The 22,313-nt window shown below is 42.4% G+C and overlaps 1 protein-coding gene, 1 long non-coding RNA gene and 15 other non-coding genes across 22 annotated transcripts in view; 16 read left to right on the forward strand and 1 right to left on the reverse strand.

The window, feature by feature from the left end:
• Window positions 1–1,531: 1,531 nt before the first annotated feature.
• LOC147144398 (uncharacterized) lies at window positions 1,532–8,711 on the reverse strand. Its single transcript, XR_015087354.1, has 3 exons — window positions 7,511–8,711; window positions 6,630–6,749; window positions 1,532–1,655 (listed from the first exon to the last, which is right to left on the reverse strand). It is a non-coding gene; the product is annotated as an uncharacterized LOC147144398 (long non-coding RNA).
• ets1 (ETS proto-oncogene 1, transcription factor) overlaps window positions 8,211–22,313 on the forward strand; it is a 49,507-nt gene continuing 35,404 nt past the window's right edge. The window contains exons 1-5 of one of the 6 annotated variants that reach the window (XM_086034932.1): window positions 8,211–8,386; window positions 8,915–9,137; window positions 9,343–13,274; window positions 14,385–14,509; window positions 15,214–15,313. In XM_086034932.1, the coding sequence (XP_085891058.1) occupies window positions 13,188–13,274; window positions 14,385–14,509; window positions 15,214–15,313 (312 nt within the window). In that variant the 5' untranslated portion in view covers window positions 8,211–8,386; window positions 8,915–9,137; window positions 9,343–13,187. Of the gene's footprint in view, window positions 8,387–8,914; window positions 13,275–14,384; window positions 14,510–15,213; window positions 15,314–22,313 lie in introns of those variants that run through there. The other 5 variants (XM_086034933.1, XM_086034931.1, XM_086034934.1 and 2 more) reach the window with 5 other exon arrangements.
• trnaa-ugc (transfer RNA alanine (anticodon UGC)) lies at window positions 16,671–16,742 on the forward strand. Its single transcript has one exon. It is a non-coding gene; the product is annotated as a tRNA-Ala (tRNA).
• On the forward strand, window positions 17,002–17,073 carry trnaa-cgc (transfer RNA alanine (anticodon CGC)). The gene has a single exon. It is a non-coding gene; the product is annotated as a tRNA-Ala (tRNA).
• trnaa-cgc (transfer RNA alanine (anticodon CGC)) lies at window positions 17,214–17,285 on the forward strand. The gene has a single exon. It is a non-coding gene; the product is annotated as a tRNA-Ala (tRNA).
• On the forward strand, window positions 17,386–17,457 carry trnaa-agc (transfer RNA alanine (anticodon AGC)). The gene has a single exon. It is a non-coding gene; the product is annotated as a tRNA-Ala (tRNA).
• trnaa-agc (transfer RNA alanine (anticodon AGC)) lies at window positions 17,601–17,672 on the forward strand. Its single transcript has one exon. It is a non-coding gene; the product is annotated as a tRNA-Ala (tRNA).
• Window positions 17,818–17,889, forward strand: trnaa-ugc (transfer RNA alanine (anticodon UGC)). The gene has a single exon. It is a non-coding gene; the product is annotated as a tRNA-Ala (tRNA).
• Window positions 18,035–18,106, forward strand: trnaa-agc (transfer RNA alanine (anticodon AGC)). The gene has a single exon. It is a non-coding gene; the product is annotated as a tRNA-Ala (tRNA).
• On the forward strand, window positions 18,451–18,522 carry trnaa-cgc (transfer RNA alanine (anticodon CGC)). Its single transcript has one exon. It is a non-coding gene; the product is annotated as a tRNA-Ala (tRNA).
• On the forward strand, window positions 18,827–18,898 carry trnaa-cgc (transfer RNA alanine (anticodon CGC)). The gene has a single exon. It is a non-coding gene; the product is annotated as a tRNA-Ala (tRNA).
• On the forward strand, window positions 19,243–19,314 carry trnaa-cgc (transfer RNA alanine (anticodon CGC)). The gene has a single exon. It is a non-coding gene; the product is annotated as a tRNA-Ala (tRNA).
• On the forward strand, window positions 19,619–19,690 carry trnaa-cgc (transfer RNA alanine (anticodon CGC)). The gene has a single exon. It is a non-coding gene; the product is annotated as a tRNA-Ala (tRNA).
• Window positions 19,798–19,869, forward strand: trnaa-cgc (transfer RNA alanine (anticodon CGC)). Its single transcript has one exon. It is a non-coding gene; the product is annotated as a tRNA-Ala (tRNA).
• On the forward strand, window positions 19,963–20,034 carry trnaa-agc (transfer RNA alanine (anticodon AGC)). The gene has a single exon. It is a non-coding gene; the product is annotated as a tRNA-Ala (tRNA).
• trnaa-ugc (transfer RNA alanine (anticodon UGC)) lies at window positions 20,231–20,302 on the forward strand. Its single transcript has one exon. It is a non-coding gene; the product is annotated as a tRNA-Ala (tRNA).
• On the forward strand, window positions 20,442–20,513 carry trnaa-cgc (transfer RNA alanine (anticodon CGC)). The gene has a single exon. It is a non-coding gene; the product is annotated as a tRNA-Ala (tRNA).

Genomic DNA, 22,313 nt, shown 5'->3' on the forward strand with positions numbered 1-22,313 from the left:
ACTTTAAAAAGATCCAAGTTGGTAGATGCCTCGTGAAATTTGTAGGGAACTCCTTTCTACTTCACTAGCCTCTCTGCGCCACGGTGAGCCCCCATTTGTCACGGGGGATAGTCATAGATATTTACATTATAATATCTGCACTAGAAAAAAATACTAAAATCATTTTTATATAGTTTTACTTCCCCCAACACACTTTAAACACATTTAAGATGATTAAAACATAACTTTTGATAGTATTCCTTCGCACCTGTTTTCGCTGCCTTGCTTCCGCAATTCTTCAACCAAAGAACCCAGTCATGCTTGCTTCAAGCTGCTTATTTTTATTTATCACTCCCAGTTGAAGTTCACGGTAAAACTGAATCATAAAACAAAAGAGAATTAAACATTGTGTGTTTCAACACCAAAATGTTGGGCCAAACCGTGCAATTTCAACTGTTGATTTCGGCTAGCTGAATGCTAACTGATAATGTGAAACGCTGTTGATGGGCTAACGGAAGTTAGCATTGATATTACGGTCACCTAGAAACAGAGCATAAATCAGTACTCCTGGTATTGTTGCTGCATTAAAGGCTCACATCTCCAAATTCGTAATTGCCTGTACATTATTAAAAAAAACAAACATGAAAACAATCACTTAAAAATCCAAAATATATCCGGGGTGCAAATGACAAACCAAGATATAGCGGGCATTCACTGTAATTACTGTTTTGTCCTCAAAGGAACTATAAAAGGCCAATTTCTCTATTAGGTAGAGCAACTAGGATCCTCTTGTATAGTTCAGCACACGACAAGGTGTTAACATTGAGTTTGTCTCGATCCTTTATACAGCATACCGCTATTGTATTTTGCATGTCATTAGATGAGTGCAGGGGTACCTAATGAAGTGTCCAATAAGCATGAAACAAAAGCGATCCTCCTTGAAGTCCGTCCCCAACATCGGGCCAATAAAACAAAATTCAGACCAAACATTTTCTTTGAAACTGGCTCACACGTAGCCCAGACGTTGCTCCGACGAAGCGCCTGTGTGTGTGTGTAATAATTAGCAAGGGGGAAGTATTAAATTAAAGCGAGTCAGGGCGTTTTATGGGGCGAGCATTTATGGAGGTAATAGCATCCCTATAAATGAACGACCACCCGATGCCTCCCGATGTGCTGCCACTCATCAGCTCGTGCGTCCACGACGTGACCTCACGCGGCGGCGTTCAACGCCGCGGGTTTCAAGGCCGAGCTCCGACGAGAGGATGTTTGGAGAGTGACACGTGACGGCGTGACGCAGTGCAATGCAGCGGTCTGTGTTCGTTATGCTCTCAGTGTGTGTGTGTGTGTGTGTGTGTGTGTATGTGCGTTAGAAATCGCCAGAGTTGGCAAAAGTACTCCCATTCTGTGCGCCAGGAGAAGTGCTGATACTTGTGCAAATTAAGACATGGGTACACGTAGGAGTACTGATTCGACACATTTTATTAATAAAAGTTAAAAAAAAAAAAAGCACATACTTAAGAAAAAAAAAATTGTTAAAGTACAAGAGTAAAAATGCAGCATCACTGTGAATTCGACTTAATATTTATTTTGCTCACCTGAAAACGTCCTAACAGTTTCCATAGCATTTGTCGTGCGCGTGAGAGCCCACTTGCGTCGTCTTGAAGTGTGAGATCCTGCTGTAAGCCAGCGAACAAAGTGCTCATTTTAGACCAATTCAAAATCACTCCATTTATTCGTGGACAACACGGAATAAAGCCAAAAAGTGATTGCTCCTGTGCTTTTTAGTAATTCTCACTCATTCCCCTGAATTATAAATCTTGCCACTGCTCGTCATTCAGCGGCGTTTTAAAGAAAAAACACAGGGTGAAATGAATATGCTGTCACCTCTCATTTGGATCTGGCCGGCCCTCCTCAATAAGAAACGTGTTGTTCCCTGCAAGGATGCAGGCTTGAGCCGGGCTCTCAGGTTTTAGGTTTTTAACCCCCGTCCCCACATTCTCAAAGCATTCACTTTGAGGCCCGCGTCTCTCTTTCCACCTCCGCAAACCCCCTCCCAGACATGTCTGACAGGCTGAACTCGACATGGGCTGCTCGGCAGACTACAAAAATCATTCATCTGTGCCTTGAGACGGTCAAATCTGGATCTAATAAAGGGAGCTTGCCTATTGATCCTATTCATGAGAAGAGATAGTACCATCTCTGGCCACTGGAGGGCTCTGTGGTTCAAGGCAGAGGCGAGCTCATTGAGGACTTTGTTGCCCTCTTTATTCATAAAATGAGAGCGGGGAATGCACAAAACCCCAGCAACAATTCCATCCATTTTTTCCAACACTTTATTGGGGTAATGGTTGAGCCGGCCGGAGCCTACCCCAGCTGACTTTGGGCGAAAGGCAGGGTACACCCTGGGCTTGTTGCCAGCTAATCACAAGGCACACGTAGACAAATGATCGTTCACACTCACAGTCACACTTATGAAGATTTTTGTGTCTTGGCTTTAGATGTTTATGGGATGTGGGAGGAAGCAGCTGAGTCCCTGGAGAACATGCAAACTCTAGATAGGGAGAACTTTGAAGTAGGCATGCTAACAACTAGCTACCATGCTGCTAATGCACAAACAGGGGTGTCAAATCCAGGTCCATTTATCTGCCCGTTGAGTAGAAGCACCTGTGGCTAAACGTTTGCACTTTCTTGACACCTTTGTGCACAAACAGTATGTGTCATTTGCAGGAAGGTATTTTAAGAACAAATGAAGGAAGGCCTAAAGCTGGTCCATGCTGGTTTTGAATGTGTATGCCACAAATACAGTGTCATTTATCGAGTCAAAACATTCAAAATTCAAGCATATGTTTCTGCAACGTTAACACGTTTGGAATCGTCTAGTTTGATGACAACTTTACTTTACTGGGGCTAATCTTCAGCCAGCATTGAAGTTTTGCTTTCTCTTAGACGTGTGACACTTTTTTTGTTTTGTTTATTTGTATACGCGAATGACGAAAGAAAGAAGTAATAAGCGGATGTAAACACTTTGTTTTGTTGTTTTACCTTACCTATTTGCGAAACAAAATTCACATATTGGCTTATTTTTCTGCAACGTCATAAAATGCCACAAATTGTGTGAAACGCGTGAGTAATAATTGGTGTCAGGAAAGTATTGTTGAAGAAATGCAATTCGACTGATGGATTAAGAAATGTGTTTGCCACGGAGGAGCTATAAGCTTAGCCTGGGTTGCTTCAGGTGCATTATTTGAATTGAATCATCTTTAAGCCATCTATTTACGGTCTAATGTAACATCAGTTTGAATATTAAAGTGTTTTGGGCTCATAGTGTGTAGTCGAGTTATCGTTTCAACTATTATTCTAGGTTATTATTATAAACATTTCAAAGGAAGGGCGGGGGCGGTCTAAATGAAATAAGGTTTGACCCTGGAACTTATCATTCCTATTTCCATTCGGCCTTATGGGGAAAATTATTGAGAGGATGAGCGGCAACTCGGCCTTGGAGTTTCCACTGTATATAAAACAGGAAGTGCCCTTTTGTGTACTGAAAACATGACAGCATCGGTAGTCCATCGACAGGCTGCAAACAAGCAAAGGAGTGAGTCACTTTTATGCCAGTTTTTATTTGCGAGTAAGGACACAAAACACCCCAACGTGGGGGAAACCGCAGCATTCCAAAGTGAGTCTTTAAGGGGCAGAGCGACGCTGTCATCATGCTTGTATGGGGAGTAAAGTGTTAACACATGGTGTGGGGGGGGGGGGCACAAGTAACTAGGTGGTAAATTAAGTGATTGCATTCCATATGTCACATTGTTGTTTGTGTTAGTTTTTGTTGGTTTTAGTGTCTAATGTCTGCATCAACTCACATTTGTTGTCTTGGTGTATTTTTTTTTTTTTTTTGCCTTGTTTGTATTTCCGAAAATCACAGATAGAGGGCACAGTTGAGCCGTGTGACAAGCTACAGCTCTCATATCAAGCTTGTTACAACTTTTCTTTTTTTTACAACCCTTATACCAGAGCTTGAATTTCTAACTACTTTAGTAAGATAACCTAGTTAGAATGTCAGAACAGCACGTTTTCCATAAAACATTGTCTCAGTGTCTTTTTTTTGTTTTCTTTTTTTAAGCCTCTTGAATGAATCGGCATAATATGAGCACAGTTTGATGGAGGTCTAATTAAGTAGGTACCATATATGCCATGTCAACTAAAATTAGAGACATAAAGCAGCTTGTTTAGAACCAAAATACATCCAATATGTAAGTAAATGAGGGCTTTTTCATGTGTTTGGTTCACTAAAACTAACTTTTGGAAAAAAATCAGAACTTAGTATGTACAAGGCGATTTTATGGCGATATATATATATTTTTTTGTAGATTAGCATCCTGTGGCGATCCAAACTTTAAAATCTTTCTTAACTGTTTTGATCTTAAAAAAAAAAGTGGGGTATGGGGGTTGTGAATGCAAACATGAGTTTTCTGTTAGGGTTTTTAAATATATTATGACAGACCCAGACCACGTGGATGCAGACACAGAGAAGGGAAATGGTATTAGGGAAAGTTCAACCAAGACAGGTCAAAGAAAGTGAGCTTCCGAGTAGGAAATGAAATAATATGGGGTCAAAACCAGAAACAGACTGTTTTCCTTAAAAAAAAAAAAAAAAAAAAAAAAAAAATCCTCTGCATAGTACCGACCTGACATCTTTAAACCAAGTGTGCTCTAAAAATAGCTTTCAGCACAGAGTGAGGTGTGGGAGTGCAAGAGGGGCTGAGTGAGGTGTGGATGAGTGGAGGCGGCCGGCGGTTGGAAACGGGAACATGACGCTGAGAGCCAAACAAAGACACACCTACTTGCCAGACAGCCATGATATGAAAAATGTGTGTGTGTCTGTGCGTGTGTGTGTGTGTAGTTGAGTGAAAGTATAGGGGAACTTGAGCTTTCCCAGTCCTTCTATTTTACAAACAGAGTCTCTCAGTTCAAAATCAAGTTAAGCAGAGATGTGCAGATAAAACATGGACATGCTTTTACTTTCTGGAACATATAGTTTTTTTTTTTTTTTTGTTCTCTAATGACATTTGAACAGAGTAGAGCAAAGTGATTGGGGGCCATGAAGCAGACAAAGAAGTCGCAGTTCTGGAAAATATTTTTTTGGTAGACAACCAATCAGCATTCCAGTAGTAAACGTAATAAGACATGGTTCCAAGCAACTCCACAATGGTCTTGTGTTCAACCACTATCATACTGTTATTTACAGAAGCACTAGGACAGTGACAGTGACTTTTTTTTTTTTTAATGACAGTGCCTGTGTACACCACCTCCATTGATTTGGACTAAAACAATCATGATTTGATTCAACAGGGAAGTCAACCCAAAAATGTCCTTGACAAGAATATGTTCAATGCAGGCCCACAAGTCGAAACACGGCCTTCTGATTAATATTGTGTTTGTGGAATAGTTGAGTTAATATCCAGGGAGCGGCCATTTTGCCACTTGCTGTCGACTGAAAATGGCATCACAGTTGCTCAGGGCACAGGTGAGCCGTGATTGGTTCTTACTTCTTCTTGCTTCTTAAAGCGGAAGTCAACCCAAACATATTTTTTTCAAGACTATATTCCATGCAAGCCCACTTGTTGAAACATGGCATTCTGATAAATATTGCGTTTAACCCACTCGTTTTTAGCCAGCTCTGGGGGCGGCCATTTTGTCTCCTGTCCACTGAAAATGACATCACAACTGCTCACAACGACCAATCATGGCTGACCTGTTTTCTGAATCTTAGCCGTCATCAATACCATATCGTCATAATGCCGTCACAGGAATCTGGTATGAATTATGTGGATTTTTTCAAAATTTCAAACCTCATAGTATTATTGATACAACAACCAATGAATACCTCTCTTACAGTGCCAATGGTTGTGTGTACGATATAAATGAATCAGGGCGCAAAATTAGGTTACTAGTGAAAAGCGTCCACTGACAGGCAACTCCTTTCCTCCTCTCATCGCCCTGATAAGCCATCCTTGGAGCCACAAGCTCATCACAGGCTGTCTCCAGCGAACAACAGGCACACTACTTTGGGCTGATGTTGTTATCAGGGATGAAGTGGCGCTAACACTGTTTTCAACAGGTCCCCAGGGAAATGGTGACATTGTGCTTTTTAATACAAACTTAAGGGAGAGATTTTTTTTTTTTTTTTTTTTTGGATCACTCAGTTGGTGAATTGCTTTTGACACCTTCTTGAGTGTGTTCGTTCAGCAAGTAGTCCTCCCTCTGGCCTCCCCTCGCTCCTCCTAATGAGAGTGCGCGTCGCTTTCGCAGGAGCCTCCTCTTGCTAATTACATGACTAGCATCCCCTTCTGGGACGCTAATGAAGAGGAATAGCGAGCCGTAAGACGCCACTGAAGGGGCGGTGATGTCGGTTGAGTTAGCCACTGGATGGGGGGGTTTGTGCGTGAGTTGGGATGGGGGGGGGGGGGGGGGGGGTGACGACAAAGAGGGTCGTATATGCGTCCCGGCGCCAGGCTACTTGCTTATCAGTTGTTGCTCTCTTGTTCTCTCCCTCCCTCTTGAGTTCAAGAATTTGTTCCATGCAAACCTACTAGTTGAAACAAGGCATTCTGATAAATATTGCGTATGTGGAATAAGAGTTAACCCACCTGTTTTTAGTCATCTCCGGGGGCGGCCATTTTGTCACTTCTGTCGACCGAAACTGGCGTGACGACTGCTCAGGGCTCAGGTAACGACCAATCACGGCTCACCTGTTTTCTGAAGCTGAGCTAAAATACATATCGAAAAGACATACAGTGTCTACTGAATTTACTTTGACTACATTGGAGTGCATTCGTTTTCATACAAAAAAAAAGCCTTCTAGCCTCTTGTGGGATAATTCTTAGTGGGTCTTGTCACTCCCACTTAACATAAACTTACTGTATAGCATCTGAGTTAGACAACAACAGTTTTAAAGATCTCATGAAAACGCATCTGCATCAGCGTGAGATGCACTCGACCTTCGATGTCAATATGTGGTGGGAATAACCAGATTGGACGGGGGCTGGGGGGGCAAGGGGGTGAACAAACAGTGTTTTGCAAAATGAGTCAAGACTGTGACTACAAGTTTCTCATCAGTCAAAATGATGAGACTGTACATGGTCACCATGACCAGTAGCGATTGTAATGCTTAAAAGACCGGTTTTGGTTTGGCGATGGCTGTCGTGAGATAAATGGAGTCATTTGACGGGCCGCCGTGTACTACATCATTTAGATGCAAAGATTCATGACGAACTAATATCGACCCGAGGATCAAGTGTGTTTTCACCGTTCTGACTCGAGCTATAATCAACGTCAGCACTGAATTCTGTGGATGGTAATCAGCGGCGTCGCATCCAAATCTGGGCTCCCATAACGAATCATCAATAGACGACCGATGGCGTTCGTCGACAGGGGTGGGGGGCGGGGTTAACTGACAGATATTTTTGCAAATCGATTTTTTTTTTCAGAATGAATGTGTTGACCCCGGGAATGTTCCAGAAGTGCATACCCTGTTTTGAGACCTGGCCGAGGTAGATGAAGATGTCGAGTGGAACAGAGCACGGCTGTCCATAGCGTCCATCCCCTGCGGAAGGCTTGCGAAAGGAAAACCATCTGGAGGCCGGAGTAAAGAGTGCGCACCCATCGAATATTGAGGATGTTTGTCTGATTTACACGGCCTATTTAGAAGTGTTTGGACAACTCGGCTAGGGGATTGGCACTTTAATTAAAGATAATATCGAGAGCTAATATTGCCCCTAAGACGTTGGCCTCCTCACAGTGCAACAGTCATGCTTCTCTCCGGGTGAGGCCATGCCCTTTAAAATGAATCTAGTTGCCACACATATTTCCCCGCTTTCTCTCTGCTGGTGCCAAGAGCAAAGACTCTTTTTTTTTTTTTTTTTCAGACCCAAACCTAACAGGGTGATGGTCTATTGATACTGACATAGGACAATATATCCTCACTTTATTTATTAGTAGTGGTCTTTCATCTATAAATACCACGGGCAAGGAATAAAACAAGAGGTTTTTTTTTTCGACAGCAGAAAGATTAGGTCCGTACTCGTACAGGACACTCCAGCTTGGGAACACTGAAGCCCAAAATAGAAGCTCGGCTCATAAAGGCCTCCATTCTTTGTAGTCAGCATACAGCAACAACATCTGCAGGGCAGTTTCTATGGGGGGAACACATTTGGGCAGGCTATCAAAGACAGTGGTGATCCCCTATGAGAAGCTGTAGGCGGAGGACTCTCTTACTCTCTTTCGCTCTCTCGCTCTCTCCCTCCCTCCTTCCCTCTACTTCTACAAATCCGCTGCAGTCGGGACAATGCTAATAAAAGCCCATTAATATCATCTGTCAGTGCTATCTTTGGAAGGTCCAAAATGGGTAAATGAGAAAAGAATAAGAACTGGCCATCTGGATCTACTTACGACACTCCGGTGAAGGAGGCAGTCATTGACAGAAGTCGATTAAAGTCACAACCAAATTTCAACACGGGATCACTTGAAAAACCGAGTGGAACAATAAAAACACATTTTTCTTTTAAGCTACAATATGCGTTGCCTTTGTAAAATCGATCACAAATGGATATAGCCTAATCTGATTTTCTCATTTTCTTTGATCATAATTACTTGCGTTATCTCAACTAAAGTCTACTACAGCAATTCCAGCGACTCGCATCCTTCCAGTGCCACTCGCGCTGGTGTACGGCTCGCTGTGAATCTCCGGTAGGCGCACGCTGGCAACCACGCTTCCGTCAGGGCAGATGCGGCTACATACGTAGTTTACCGCCACCGGAGTGTGAACGTGCGAGTGCACGAATAACGTATCCATTGTGAAGTGCTTTGAGTCTGTTCCAGAGAAGCATCATATAAATCTGATGCATTATTATTATTATTATTATTATTCATGCAGGAAGGGGAGAAATGGCATACCGACCCCATCACCATCAGACTCATCATGTCCATCAAACACAGCCCAGGATTGCGAAAAGCGAGGAGACCTAAGCCGGAGGCTCGCACTTCCGACTGAAATTGCAGCAATCAACCTGCGGCCAAACCTGGTGCCCTGGTCCAGAACCTGCCGGAATATCGTCATCGGCGATCTGAGAGACTCGTATGAGGAAACCATCAACGAGGTATTTCAAAGCAAAAGGCATGCCAACGTAGCAACTCAAGCAGCACGTAATCATAAGAATAATCATACTAATAATAATATTTCTACTTAGTTAGTTAGGTCTTGTGGCATGTACTCACCACTAGCTGAACTGAAATACAGAACTTTAAAAATATCCGTCACGTCTGTTCTTTTTAAACGCTGAGCCAACACGTCATTTTTTACAGTGGGAGAGAAGTGCAGCTACAAGGAACCGGTAGCATGCGACGCCTGTCGTTGTTTGCTGGAATAAGAAGCAAAAATGAAGAAGCAATCGAAAATAAGACTGTTTAAAAAAATAAATCAATAAATAAAAGACGTAAGTTGGCTTTCATAATATGTTATGGCTCTGTTGCCTGTTGAGGACATATGGCATTTAGTCTCATCTTTTCATAATAGCTAGCCTCACAAAAAAAAAAAAAAAGAGAGCGAGAATCTACACAGATGAAACAGCGTTTGCTCTCACTTGATGTAGGCTAAATGTAAAACAAAAGCATTTTTATTCGGTATAGGTGTCGAGCGGGAAGCGCTTTTTTTTAATTTATTTTTTTATCCTAGCTATGCTAAATTTCAGGCAATTCCTGATGACAACGAGGCAGGTTCGACTTAGTCAAGAGCGGATCTGCCTGAACTACTTCGTACATTACGTTCATACACTAATGTCCAAATCTAATTTTGCAGGTGGCATGATGTTTTAATGGGATATATATATATATATATATATATATATATATATATATATGTGTGTGTGTGTGCATTCCAGCCATAGTGTTCCTAGTGTTTCTTTGTTACTTTGAGTTTGGGATTTTTCAGGACTTCTTTTATGCTAGTTTTTTGTTAATCTTTTTTTTTTTTTTTTTGTTCAGTAAGCCCCCTGCATTTGGGTGCTCTACCCCGCAACCATGACAGTTTTGTCTCACGTCTTATCAGCACCCGTCACTTTCAATTCCCTTTAGCCCAGCGTAAACTCTGATGACATGAATGCACCTCATTCAGCGTTGCATTACGTGAAATGGGTAGATCATTTATTTACTGAGTGTTCCTACCGTCCGAGTTGAAGGTTGATAGCGAGGCTTTCGCTTTCTGTTTATAGGAAAATACAACCAAGGCATAGACAGTGGACTGGGAAAAAGGTAAAAGGTGGGTGCATAATATATAGAAAAAAAAAAAAGCATGGGGCAATGTGGTGATAGCGTCCACGTGCGGAGCAAAAATGCACTTTGAACTGCTCGGCCATCTAATTGAAACAGCATTGCTGCAGATCTGGCCCACATTCATCCTCGCTTTTACTCAGTTTCGTCCCAACACGGGAGCGCGCTTCGCTCTCCACATGGCGATAAGTCATAGCCTCGCCTTTTGCCCTCGACGTGTTGCCCATGTGTGTCCCCCGGGGGGCCCCGCGTTTGCTGCTGAGGCCCATCAAAACGATGCGATGCGGGGTCTTGAGAAAAGGCAGCCCGAACCTCTTCTGGTACTTCTTCACGCCTCTCACCATGGACTTGACTCCCTCCCCCATACTTAAGCCCTAACACTTACAGACACGCATCTCTTTACCCCTGCATCTGAAGATTTACCGTTAAGAGTAGTGGCTGTCGGGAGGTTTGAAGCGTGCACTTTCTAATTCAAACAAACGCTGAACCGGGGGTCAGAGAATTATCATGGAGCCACAAGGTGTTTCAGATGGTTTGCAAGTGTTCGGCGGGAGAGTGACAGAGGCCTAATCTGGTCCATATCCGAGCCCTGTAAAGCTTGTAAATAAAAAAAAAAAAAACTAATAAAGTGAAAAATAAGCAAATGGAGAGATAAACCTCCTCCGTTATCTGGTGCCGCTATCGAGGGTAAGCAGGTGGCTTGAAGATGTGCTGAAGCAAATTTCTCATTTCGCAGGAGACTGCTCAACGTACATGTGCCGGCGGGGTCGGCGGGTTGCATGTGGAAGACGATATGTCTCGTACCGTATACTGGATATTGAGCAAGCACAGGCGTGTGCGCAATCATGACAGTCACACTGCAGTTATTTATTTATTTATTTTTTAAAACAGGAGTGTCAAGCTGTAACTGGAAAAAAATACTATTTAACCACCATCTCCATATGTTTTCTTGCCTTACATGAAGTGCTTTAAATTCTTACAGAGGGCCATCATGAACATTAAACTGGACCAAGTGCTCGGCAAGAATCCATGACTCAGAATACCGCCAGTAAAAAAAAATAAAATAAATAAAAATTGGAGTTATACTGTTATAGCTTTTGAACTCTACAATTCACATTTACCGGTAATGGTTTTAGCAGTACAATTTGTATTGCACTGTTCAAACATAGACAAAACTGCCACTAAAGAGCTTCATAGCAAAATGGCTTTTCTTGTATTTTTCTTATTTCAGGTTTTGAAACAGTTTGGGAACCAGACAGTAGATTTATTTACCATTTGTTTGGGATTGTATCATATTCCTCTTGTTTAGATTTGGACTATGTATGCCACTTTTTTTCTCTCTACACACACATACAGTAATATAAGTGGTAGAGAAGTAGAGGAAAATATCAGCGGATCTATGAGACCGATTGCACTAAATACAGACATCTATCATCTTGGTGAATAATGACTGAATAAATGTCATTTGCGGGAGGAAGGTTTCCAAGAAGTTTCCGATTCTTATTAGGATGTTTGAAGTCATTGGTTAGTAAGTTTCCAATGGGTAACATTGTGTGAAAGTCTTTGCAGCACCATGACACAATATTTTAGAAGTTCTACAATGACAATATGCAACTTTAGCACAGATGCAGCCAAAGCTGAACTATTTGACAATTGGCACCTTTGATCCTCACACAAATGTGGTTGATAAAAATACCTTAACCAATTCTACCAAACAAGGACAGAACAATTTGCCAGTTGGTCAGTATCGTCTACATTTTTTTATTTTTTTTTTGGTAAAAAAAAATACATTGACTGGCTACTCCATTGGCTACACCTGTCCAAAATGTTAATGTACGTGCGTGTGTGCGTGTGAAAAAATGTGTTCTGTTTTAAATGACGTGTAAATCTATTAATTTACGTGCACCTAATGTGTCTGTATAGCCCACAGCGTGTTTTGATTAACACTGCGCAGGTGTACCTAATCTTGTGGCTTCATGGTCACGATACTGCCTATTGCATAAAACAAAAATAATCATGAAACTAATCATAAAACAGTGGCGTTATTTCCACCGCGATGACCATAAAGACGCTTGCAAGTTGACACCTGTGCGCTCGAGAGCAGCTGCTGCGTGTGAGGTGCATGAATCCACGGCAGAAGGGAAAAGAGGATTTGGAGAGGATCACCGTTATGATGGAGGGAGGGACTACATGTGTGTATAATATTCCTGATTCTTTCCCGCCGGGACTCGCTCGGAGCAGGTAGAGCATCTCTCTAGTCACAAGTCTCTCAAGTCTGCAGCTTCGTAACTTCTCTCAACACGTTCGGTAAGTTGTTATTGTTTTTTGTCATGCATATTTTTAAGAGTGTTTTATAGAGAAGAAAGTCTCATGTTTGACATGGCTGTGTGACATGATTCTTCTCACTGAAAGTGTGCGGTTTAAAGTTTCTCGTCAGTTTTTTTTCCCCTATCAGTGCGGTTTTTTTTTTTTTTGCGCTATAGCGACCGGTCAAGTAAGCGATGAATAAAATGACCTAACACTGCAATTTCAAACTATTTGTTTCCTTTTGGCCCTTCATTACATTCATTAGGAGCAAGTTAAAGGCTTTTATTTATTTACTTTAATAATCAATTGCCACACCCCATCAGCGTCATGCAAATAGCTGCAGCATGCATAATAATTGCTTTGAAACTGATTGTTCTCTTAAGTGACGCCTATTGAACATTTTGTAAGTGTTGAGCGCTCTCATCAGACCTCATTGTGCCAACGGGTCAAAGCACACGTGGCAATTCACCTTCTTTTGTTTTCTTTTTCTTTTTCTTTCTTTATTTTTAATGTGAGTGAGTTGAGCTACGTTGTCCACAAATGAGTGCCTTTTATTTTCCAGCGCTGGTGTTTTGATGTTGCTTCAAGGAATCAGCGTCACAAATGAAAGCAAATTGTGCGGGAGGGGAGGAAGTCCCAATTTGAGAGGAGGTCCTCAACAAGTATGCAAAGAGAGTGGAGTGATGTGAAGTTGATGATTTGCAACCGGATGCTTTGAGCGCGAGTATCGGGTTATGGCCAACTTTTTGAAGCACACTTGGTACACTCGGGAGTCCCTGCCTGTTCAATATTCACACGGGCCTCCTCTATAGAAGTCAAATTGACTCAGCAATTGTAAAATAATGTAAGGTATCATAAATCAGGCCATCAATTTATTGTTATTATTATCACAATATACGCTTAATGGAGGCCACACAGTGAAATCATTTGATACACCCGTTCAGGCAGGAGATCCCGGTTTGAATCGCCAAACATCCCGAACGATTGTTTGTTGGCTGCTAACCAGTCCAGGGTGCACCCCACTTCTCTCCCAAAGTCAGCTGGGATTGGCTTCAGTTCATCCCGCAACCTTAATGAAGATGATAATGTGGATGGATGGTCGACGACCTAAAGTAGTCAACGTCAGTGTGACTCTACTGACCGTGTTGTGCCAGCTGAGATGGTCTTCGTGACAACTCGCTGTAATTCATTGCAGCTTTTTATAATGAACACTTGTCTTTTGTCCCTTCAGGACTGATTTGTTCCTTTTGTGCTCAGCAATTTGAAGTGAGCCAAAACACATCAGCGTGCTTGTAATATATCAGCCACGTCACATTTGTTAGGGGCGTTGCATGTCGCTTGATCTTTTTACACACACACACACACACACACACACACACACACACACACACACACACACACACACACACACACAGTAATGAAAGCGGTAGAGGAAAATAATTGTGGACCGATGAGACTGTTTGCACGAAAAACCTGGGGGGTACTAAGGCACCACTTTATAGCAGGGATGGGCAACATAAATGAGGGGGGGGGGCACAATTCTTTAATGCCACTGGGGGGCTCACATAGGACCACATGCTTCCTAACCAGGTGTTTGACAAAAATACCATTTTAAATATGGATAAAATGCTTACATGTGTGCAAAATACATGCTCTTAACATAATTCATTTTATACATTGCATGTATAAAAGATCCACTATGATACAACAGCGGTTTGGACGCAAACAACAAAGTAACCACATAATGTGATTGTTTTTTTTTTTTTTCCCAGCACAAAAGTGAATGTATGCAAATTAAAATTCAAGAACGGCCCAAAACTGCTGAACAGAAACCCGTCTATGGTGCACCCCGCCTCTCACCCTACGTCATTTGGGATTGGTTCCAGCACACTAAAAAGTAAGGATAAGCGGTATAGAAGATGGATGCATGTTTATAGCAGCCATGTCTTACTGGGAAAAAATAGAGCAAAAGGACACATTTCCAAATCAATTCTCAAACCACCAACTGCCTTTCATGTAATGATGAGCTTTTCCATCCATGCATTTTGTCTGCTGCATATCCGGGTTGACAGTATGGGTAAAAAAAAAAATGACTATACGACGTAGGGCTGTTCGATTTTGCCTAACAAGAAAATCCCTCGTGGGATTTTCGCGCTCGTGGCAGGAAGCGGAAATGCGGAGGAAACTACGGTGGCTTAGATACACCAAGAATAACAAAATCGAACGCGGCCATTTGAACGTTTTTAACATTAGTTTTATCCCAAAATTTCGGTTAGGGTTCAAAATCGCTTAATCCAGCAGCCCTAATACGACGGATCGGTTGCCAGACAATCACACGGCGAGCGTGTATAGGCCTTGATCCAATTGAGCCAAAGTTATGTGGACCACTACACTCCTATTAGGAGTAGGATTTTTTTTTTTTTTTTTTAAAAAGGGGTAAAAAGCCGATTGTCCAAGTCCCTTGTCTCCTTGTTCCCACCTCCCACCTTTATCTCTCACAGTTGCTCAAACACACACGCACACACACAGAACGTAAACAGCATGTGATTGATGGCTCGCCTCACGCTGCTTCATCCGTTGCCGTGTTGATCCCTTCAACAGGCCCAGCTTCTGCATGTCCACGGTGTCCGCCATGAGTTACTACGTGGATCCAGTTTCTTCCTATCCAGCCCTTCACCCCTGTGACCGTCTGGGCGCGATGGTGAGAACCCCCCCCCCCACAACCCCCTTCTCCCCTCTCATAAATTACCTCAGACTACCTACCACACAGCCAGCTGGGAGTGTGAGGAGATTATTTGCCAGAATGTGAGCTGTGTGTTTTCCACTCTGGATCCCCATAATTCTTTCCCCCGTTCGTTCTCATGTACGGCGGCGCACATGCCGTACTTTGTGATGTCGTCAAAGATTTTCTTCATTGCCTCGACGCGCTCTTCCGCGTTACACAATCACCCCAACACGCACTTCGCTTTGGGCGCTTGCGTGGGGACCGAGGAGCCTCCGACCTTGAGCTAACTAGTCCAAATGGAGTCGGAGCATCTCTGCCGCCGCTCGGCTAAGCCACCCACTCAGTGCACTGGATGCAGGTCTTTCCAAATAATACAGAGTCAGAAGTAGCAGGGAACATTGGGATTCCTTGCAAGTGAGCGTTTGAAGGGTGCAGGCCAAGGAGCAGCAACACAAATGCCTCCATTTGTATGCAGAGCTTCAGCACATTAGGATAAGAGACGGAGGTTATATGCTAATGGGAACCCCACACTGGCCTGATAGAAAACATAGAAGGTTACAGCTCCGCAGGTCCTAATTGGCTCAGGTGGCGAGGCTCGCTTTTGGAATTGAGGCGCTTGCATATGAGGGCAGGCTTGGTCAGAAGGTGAATGCAGCACAAACGTGTTTGAATGGATGAGGCTCATCAGAAGACCCCACGTTTGTTTTGTTTTGTCAGCGCCTCTTGGTGGCCTGAAAAACATTCAGTACAAATCATTTTTGGGATATAACACTATTCATCACTAATGATCTCTCTGGACCAGGGCTGGCCAAATTTTCATGCTCAAGGGCTATATTGGATTTTTGAAACAAGACAAGAAAAATAAAAATAATAATTGCTAAAATGTAAAATACTTTAATGTTATGATAAAATAATTCCTTCCCATTTTGAAGATATTTTATATATCTTATATTTTATGAATAATTTAATGATCATTTCTTAAACATTTATCTAACAGAATAAATACATGCTTTTTTCGATAGTATATATTTTTACGTCGTAAAATATATTTTTTAAATGCGTAAAGTTATTATTCGCAGTAAATTAATGAAAAAAATATTTAATTCCATTAATGAATGAAAAATACACACAAAATTAAATAAATATTCTTTGTTTTAACTACAGTATATATATATTTTTTGTTGGGGTGGCTAAATCATGTAACAAATATTAGTGGATTCTGGATAATGTAAGTCCTCGGTGGGCTGTACTTTTCCCGCCCGTGCTCCCTGCTCGCCGCCAAGGATCTGTAGCATTTTTTCTTTTAGATCTGGCATTTGATTCATGCTTATAAGGGGATGTAGCTCAGTGGTAGAGCGCATGCTTTGCATGTATGAGGTCCTGGGTTCAATCCCCAGCATCTCCACACCTTTGGAAGTGTGAAACTAATACAGCGCAGCATATACCAAATCTGAAAAAAAGCAGCTAATTTTAATGTACATTTTTGTGTATGAGGTACTCGGTTCAATCCCCACCATCTCCACATTCGTGCGATGCGAAATAATGATTATGAAGAATGCAACTGATTACATGCCTTTCATTATCCTTTCCCATCTGCCTGAGCGAGGCATGTACACCATTTTATCAGATTTGGTATTTGGTTTGGAAGCACTTTACCTCAGTGTGGGGATGTAGCTCAGTGGTAGAGCGCATGCTTCGCATGTATGAGGTCTTGGGTTCAATCCCCAGCATCTCCACATATTCCAGTTGTTGAGTAATTATTATGGAAAATACAAGTAATTAATTACTTGTGTTTCGTTTTGCCTTTCCCGTCTACCTTTGGGTGATATCCATTTTGGTATTTGGTTTGCGAGCATGTAGCAGATTAGTGCAATCTGGGGATGTAGCTCAGTGGTAGAGCGCATGCTTCGCATGTATGAGGTCTTGGGTTCAACCCCCAGCATCTCCAGTTTTTCCAATAGTGAAAGAATGATTATGATGCAGTTCACTGGCTTTTTTTTTCAGATTTGTTTTTTTTTTTGCTCGCAAGTGGGGGTGGGCATCCATGTGGGGATGTAGCTCAGTGGTAGAGCGCATGCTTAGCATGTATGAGGTCTTGGGTTCAATCCCCAGCATCTCCACATACTCCAATTGTTAAATAATTATTATGAATAATACAAGTAATTAATTCCTTCTGTTTCGTTTTGCCTTTCCCATCCTTTGGGCGATGCTTTGGTACTTGACTTTTGGTTTGCTAGCATGTGGCCGGTTGTAGCAGCCATGTGGGGATGTAGCTCAGTGGTAGAGCGCATGCTTAGCATGTATGAGGTCTTGGGTTCAATCCCCAGCATCTCCACATACTCCAGCTGTTAAGCAATTGTTATGAAAAATACAAGTAATTAATTAGTTGTGTTTCGTTTTGCCTTTCCCATCCTTTGGGCGATATGCTTTGGTACTTGACTTTTGCTTTGCTAGCATGTGGCCGGTTGTATCAGCCATGTGGGGATGTAGCTCAGTGGTAGAGCGCATGCTTTGCATGTATGAGGTCTTGGGTTCGATCCCCAGCATCTCCACATCCTCCAATTGTTAAATAATTATTATGAATAATACAAGTAATTAATCACTTGTGTTTCATTTTGCCTTTCCCATCTACCTATGGGTATGCTTTTGTACTTGACTTTTGGTTTGCTAGCATGTGGCCATTAAAAACAGCCATGTGGGGATGTAGCTCAGTGGTAGAGCGCATGCTTAGCATGTATGAGGTCTTGGGTTCAATCCCCAGCATCTCCACATACTCCAGTTGTTAAATAATTGTTATGAAAAATACAAGTAATTAATCACTTGTGTTTCGTAGTGCCTTTCCCATCCTTTGGGCGATATGCTTTGGTACTTGACTTTTGGTTTGCTAGCATGTGGCCGGTTGTATCAGACATGTGGTAGAGCGCATGCTTCGCATGTATGAGGTCTTGGGTTCAATCCCCAGCATCTCCACATACTCCAGTTCTTAAATAATTGTTATGAAAAATACAAGTAATTAATCACTTGTGTTTCGTTATGCCTTTCCCATCTACCTTTGAGCGCTTTTGTACTTGAATTTTGGTTTGCTAGCATGTGGCCAGCTATATCAGCCATGTGGGGATGTAGCTCAGTGGTAGAGCGCATGCTTCGCATGTATGAGGTCTTGGGTTCAATCCCCAGCATCTCCACATACTCCAGCTGTTAAATAACTGTTATGAAAGATACAAGTAATTAATCACTTGTTTCATTTTGCCTTTCCCATCTACCTTTGACGATGCTTTGGTACTTGACTTGTACTTGTACCATACTCCAGTTGTCTATCAATGATTATGAAGAATGTAATTTATTATTTTGCCTTTCCCATCTGCCTTTGGGCGGGAGGCATGTACCCCGGAATGGTAGACACCAAACGAATGAGTGCGCTCCTTCTAAATTCAGTTTTCAGATTTGGTATTTGGTTTGCTAGCATGTGGCCAGTTACATCAGCCATGTGGGGATGTAGCTCAGTGGTAGAGCGCATGCTTCGCATGTATGAGGTCTTGGGTTCAATCCCCAGCATCTCCACATACTCCAGTTGTTAAATAATTGTTATGAAAAATACAAGTAATTAATCACTTGTGTTTCGTAGTGCCTTTCCCATCCTTTGGGCGATATGCTTTGGTACTTGACTTTTGGTTTGCTAGCATGTGGCCGGTTGTATCAGACATGTGGTAGAGCGCATGCTTCGCATGTATGAGGTCTTGGGTTCAATCCCCAGCATCTCCACATACTCCAGTTCTTAAATAATTGTTATGAAAAATACAAGTAATTAATCACTTGTGTTTCGTTATGCCTTTCCCATCTACCTTTGAGCGCTTTTGTACTTGACTTTTGGTTTGCTAGCATGTGGCCAGCTATATCAGCCATGTGGGGATGTAGCTCAGTGGTAGAGCGCATGCTTCGCATGTATGAGGTCTTGGGTTCAATCCCCAGCATCTCCACATACTCCAGCTGTTAAATAACTGTTATGAAAGATACAAGTAATTAATCACTTGTTTCATTTTGCCTTTCCCATCTACCTTTGACGATGCTTTGGTACTTGACTTGTACTTGTACCATACTCCAGTTGTCTATCAATGATTATGAAGAATGTAATTTATTATTTTGCCTTTCCCATCTGCCTTTGGGCGGGAGGCATGTACCCCGGAATGGTAGACACCAAACGAATGAGTGCGCTCCTTCTAAATTCAGTTTTCAGATTTGGTATTTGGTTTGCTAGCATGTGGCCAGTTACATCAGCCATGTGGGGATGTAGCTCAGTGGTAGAGCGCATGCTTCGCATGTATGAGGTCTTGGGTTCAATCCCCAGCATCTCCACATGTTTCAAAGTACGCCGCATCTATATTAAGGTAGCCTAAGGCTGCCTTTTTTTATTTTCAGCTTTGGTATTTGGTTTGGGAGCATGTGGCAGTTTAGTGCAATCTGGGGATGTAGCTCAGTGGTAGAGCGCATGCTTCGCATGTATGAGGTCCTGGGTTCAACCCCCAGCATCTCCAATTTTTCCACTTGTGAAAGAATGATTATGATGAATTTCATTTTTTTCCAGATTTGTTTTTTTTTTGCTCGCAAGTGGGAGTGGCAACCCATGTGGGGATGTAGCTCAGTGGTAGAGCGCATGCTTAGCATGTATGAGGTCTTGGGTTCAATCCCCAGCATCTCCATATTTTCCAATTGTGAAGAAAATGATTATGACAAATGGTTTATTACGTGTCTTCCATTTAGATTTTCCCGTATACCTTTGGGCAAGAGGCATGTACACCCTGAAATGGTAGACACCAAAATAATGATTGAGCTCCTTATACTTTTTTTTCAGATTTAGTGTTTGGTTTGCGCGCATGTGGTAGCTCGCCTCAATCTGGGGATGTAGCTCAGTGGTAGAGCGCATGCTTTGCATGTATGAGGTCTTGGGTTCAATCCCCAGCATCTCCACTTTTTCCAATAGTGAAAAAATGATTATGACAAATAGTTTATTTTTGTATTTGTATCTGTATCCTACTCCCTGAAATGGTAGAGCTCCTTATACATTAACTCACCTGGGTTTTTCAGATTTGGGTCTTTACCTGCATGTGGGGATGTAGCTCAGTGGTAGAGCGCATGCTTCGCATGTATGAGGTCCTGGGTTCAATCCCCAGTATCTCCACATATTCCAGTTGTTAACCAATGATTTTGAAGAATACAAGTCATTAATTACTTGTCTTTCATTTTGCCTTTCCCATCTGCCTTTGGGCAAGAAGCGTGTATGAGGTCCTGGGGTCAAGCCCCGTCATCTCCACGTTTGTCAGTTGAGAGATAATGATTATGAAGAATACATCATCTCCAATCTTCCTTGGACGCAAGGCATGACACAACCTGGAATGGTCACCAGTCAATCTTAGGGCAGTGTTCAACTTCCGGTACAAAGCATCACACTGTTGTTTACTATCAGAGACACTCGGTCATATGTGTTACCGGTAGATTATACCTATGAGTGGTGTCCTTGCTGGTTCTCCAGCACTGCAGACAGAGGACATATTATGAAAATGTTTTATTAGTTATAGATTTAGATTTTGTAGGTTTGTAAGGCGCTTACGAACGGTTATCCATTGGCAGAACTAATAAGTAAATGAATAACATACGCACATAATTACGTAAAATGTACAAATACAAGCCTAACTTAGTGACATACACATTTCTTAATCATTGCATGGTGTTACACACAATTTGTGTGTGTGTGTGTGTGGGTGCCCTCCCCCTGCCTCTGCCTCTTCCTGATTGGTGGCTCTCGTCACCAACTCAGCCAGCCAATCAGTGCGGGGGAGAGTGATCAAATTAGTCAATTTGCTTCAGGTGTGACAACAGTTTAAGAGGGACTGGATTGCTGGTATTCGGAGCTGGCTGTGGGCGATGCAGGTAGTCCCTTGTGCTTTTAAAAAATTTTTTATGTATTTATTTTTGTTGGTACGGCTGTCTTTTGGTTGAGTGCATCTAGTTCGTCATAACCCTCATTCATCCTTTTGCGTAGCCACATTAACCCTTCGTTTTCGCCATAAATTCGACCGCCCATTACTCAACCATTATTCGTTCGTGTGTGCACGAGGGCAGTCGGGATTTGGGGGATCACTCTGTTTTTGCTGCTTCAATGGCCAGGTTTTGCGTTAGTGCACTTTTCATTTACCCCTTCCAACGCTCGCACCTATGTTAGACCCCTCCTCCTTGCCACCTGGAGGAGGGGTCGTTACATAATTGGGGGCTTATCCGGGACACCGCATGTTAAATCAAGATAGCGTCACATCATGAAGCCATCCCCTTCATTTTCCAACATACCTATCGACCTCTGCATTTAAAGTTGCGTTATCGCTACTCCTCTCTCAAATCCATCCATCATCATGTGGGCCTTCATGCATTCTAACTTTCCCTGTCCACTGACTGCACTGATAGGAGACGGTCACATCCCACTCAGATATAAAGGGTCTCATAAATTGCCCCAGCATCCTCCACGCTGGTAGCCATCCATAAAGCTGGCCACTGGCTACCCGATAAATGCTACAGTGCTTGTACCGGGGACGCTTATCAGATTGTCAGTCACTCTGCTGGCCAGTCTAACTTGTATACTGTACAATACACAACCATGATGCATTGCCTGGGGGACATACTCTATATCTCTTCCTTTGGGCGTTTAATTATCTGATTTCGTACAACTAGCATGATAACTTCTGCAATAAATAACTATGTATTGGTTATGTTCACTATATCAGAAAAGTGTCTAAATGCACCCAATCCCTTCCAAATGTTATTTATACTGCCCAATGACAAAATAACTCGACCGCTGGGACTTTCTTCTTTTGGGGAGCTTTGTGTGTTTAAACTATGGGCATTATCGTAGACATTTATTTCCCGGGGTAATTTACGCGGCCCAAAACAAGACCCGGCTTGGCATTTAGCAGTTTCAAGAGGCCCAGGA

The sequence above is a fragment of the Filicampus tigris genome, chromosome 7, assembly GCF_054856515.1.
Source record: "Filicampus tigris isolate MCC_2025a chromosome 7, RoL_Ftig_1.0, whole genome shotgun sequence".
In the NCBI taxonomy this organism is placed as follows: Eukaryota; Metazoa; Chordata; class Actinopteri; order Syngnathiformes; family Syngnathidae; genus Filicampus; species Filicampus tigris.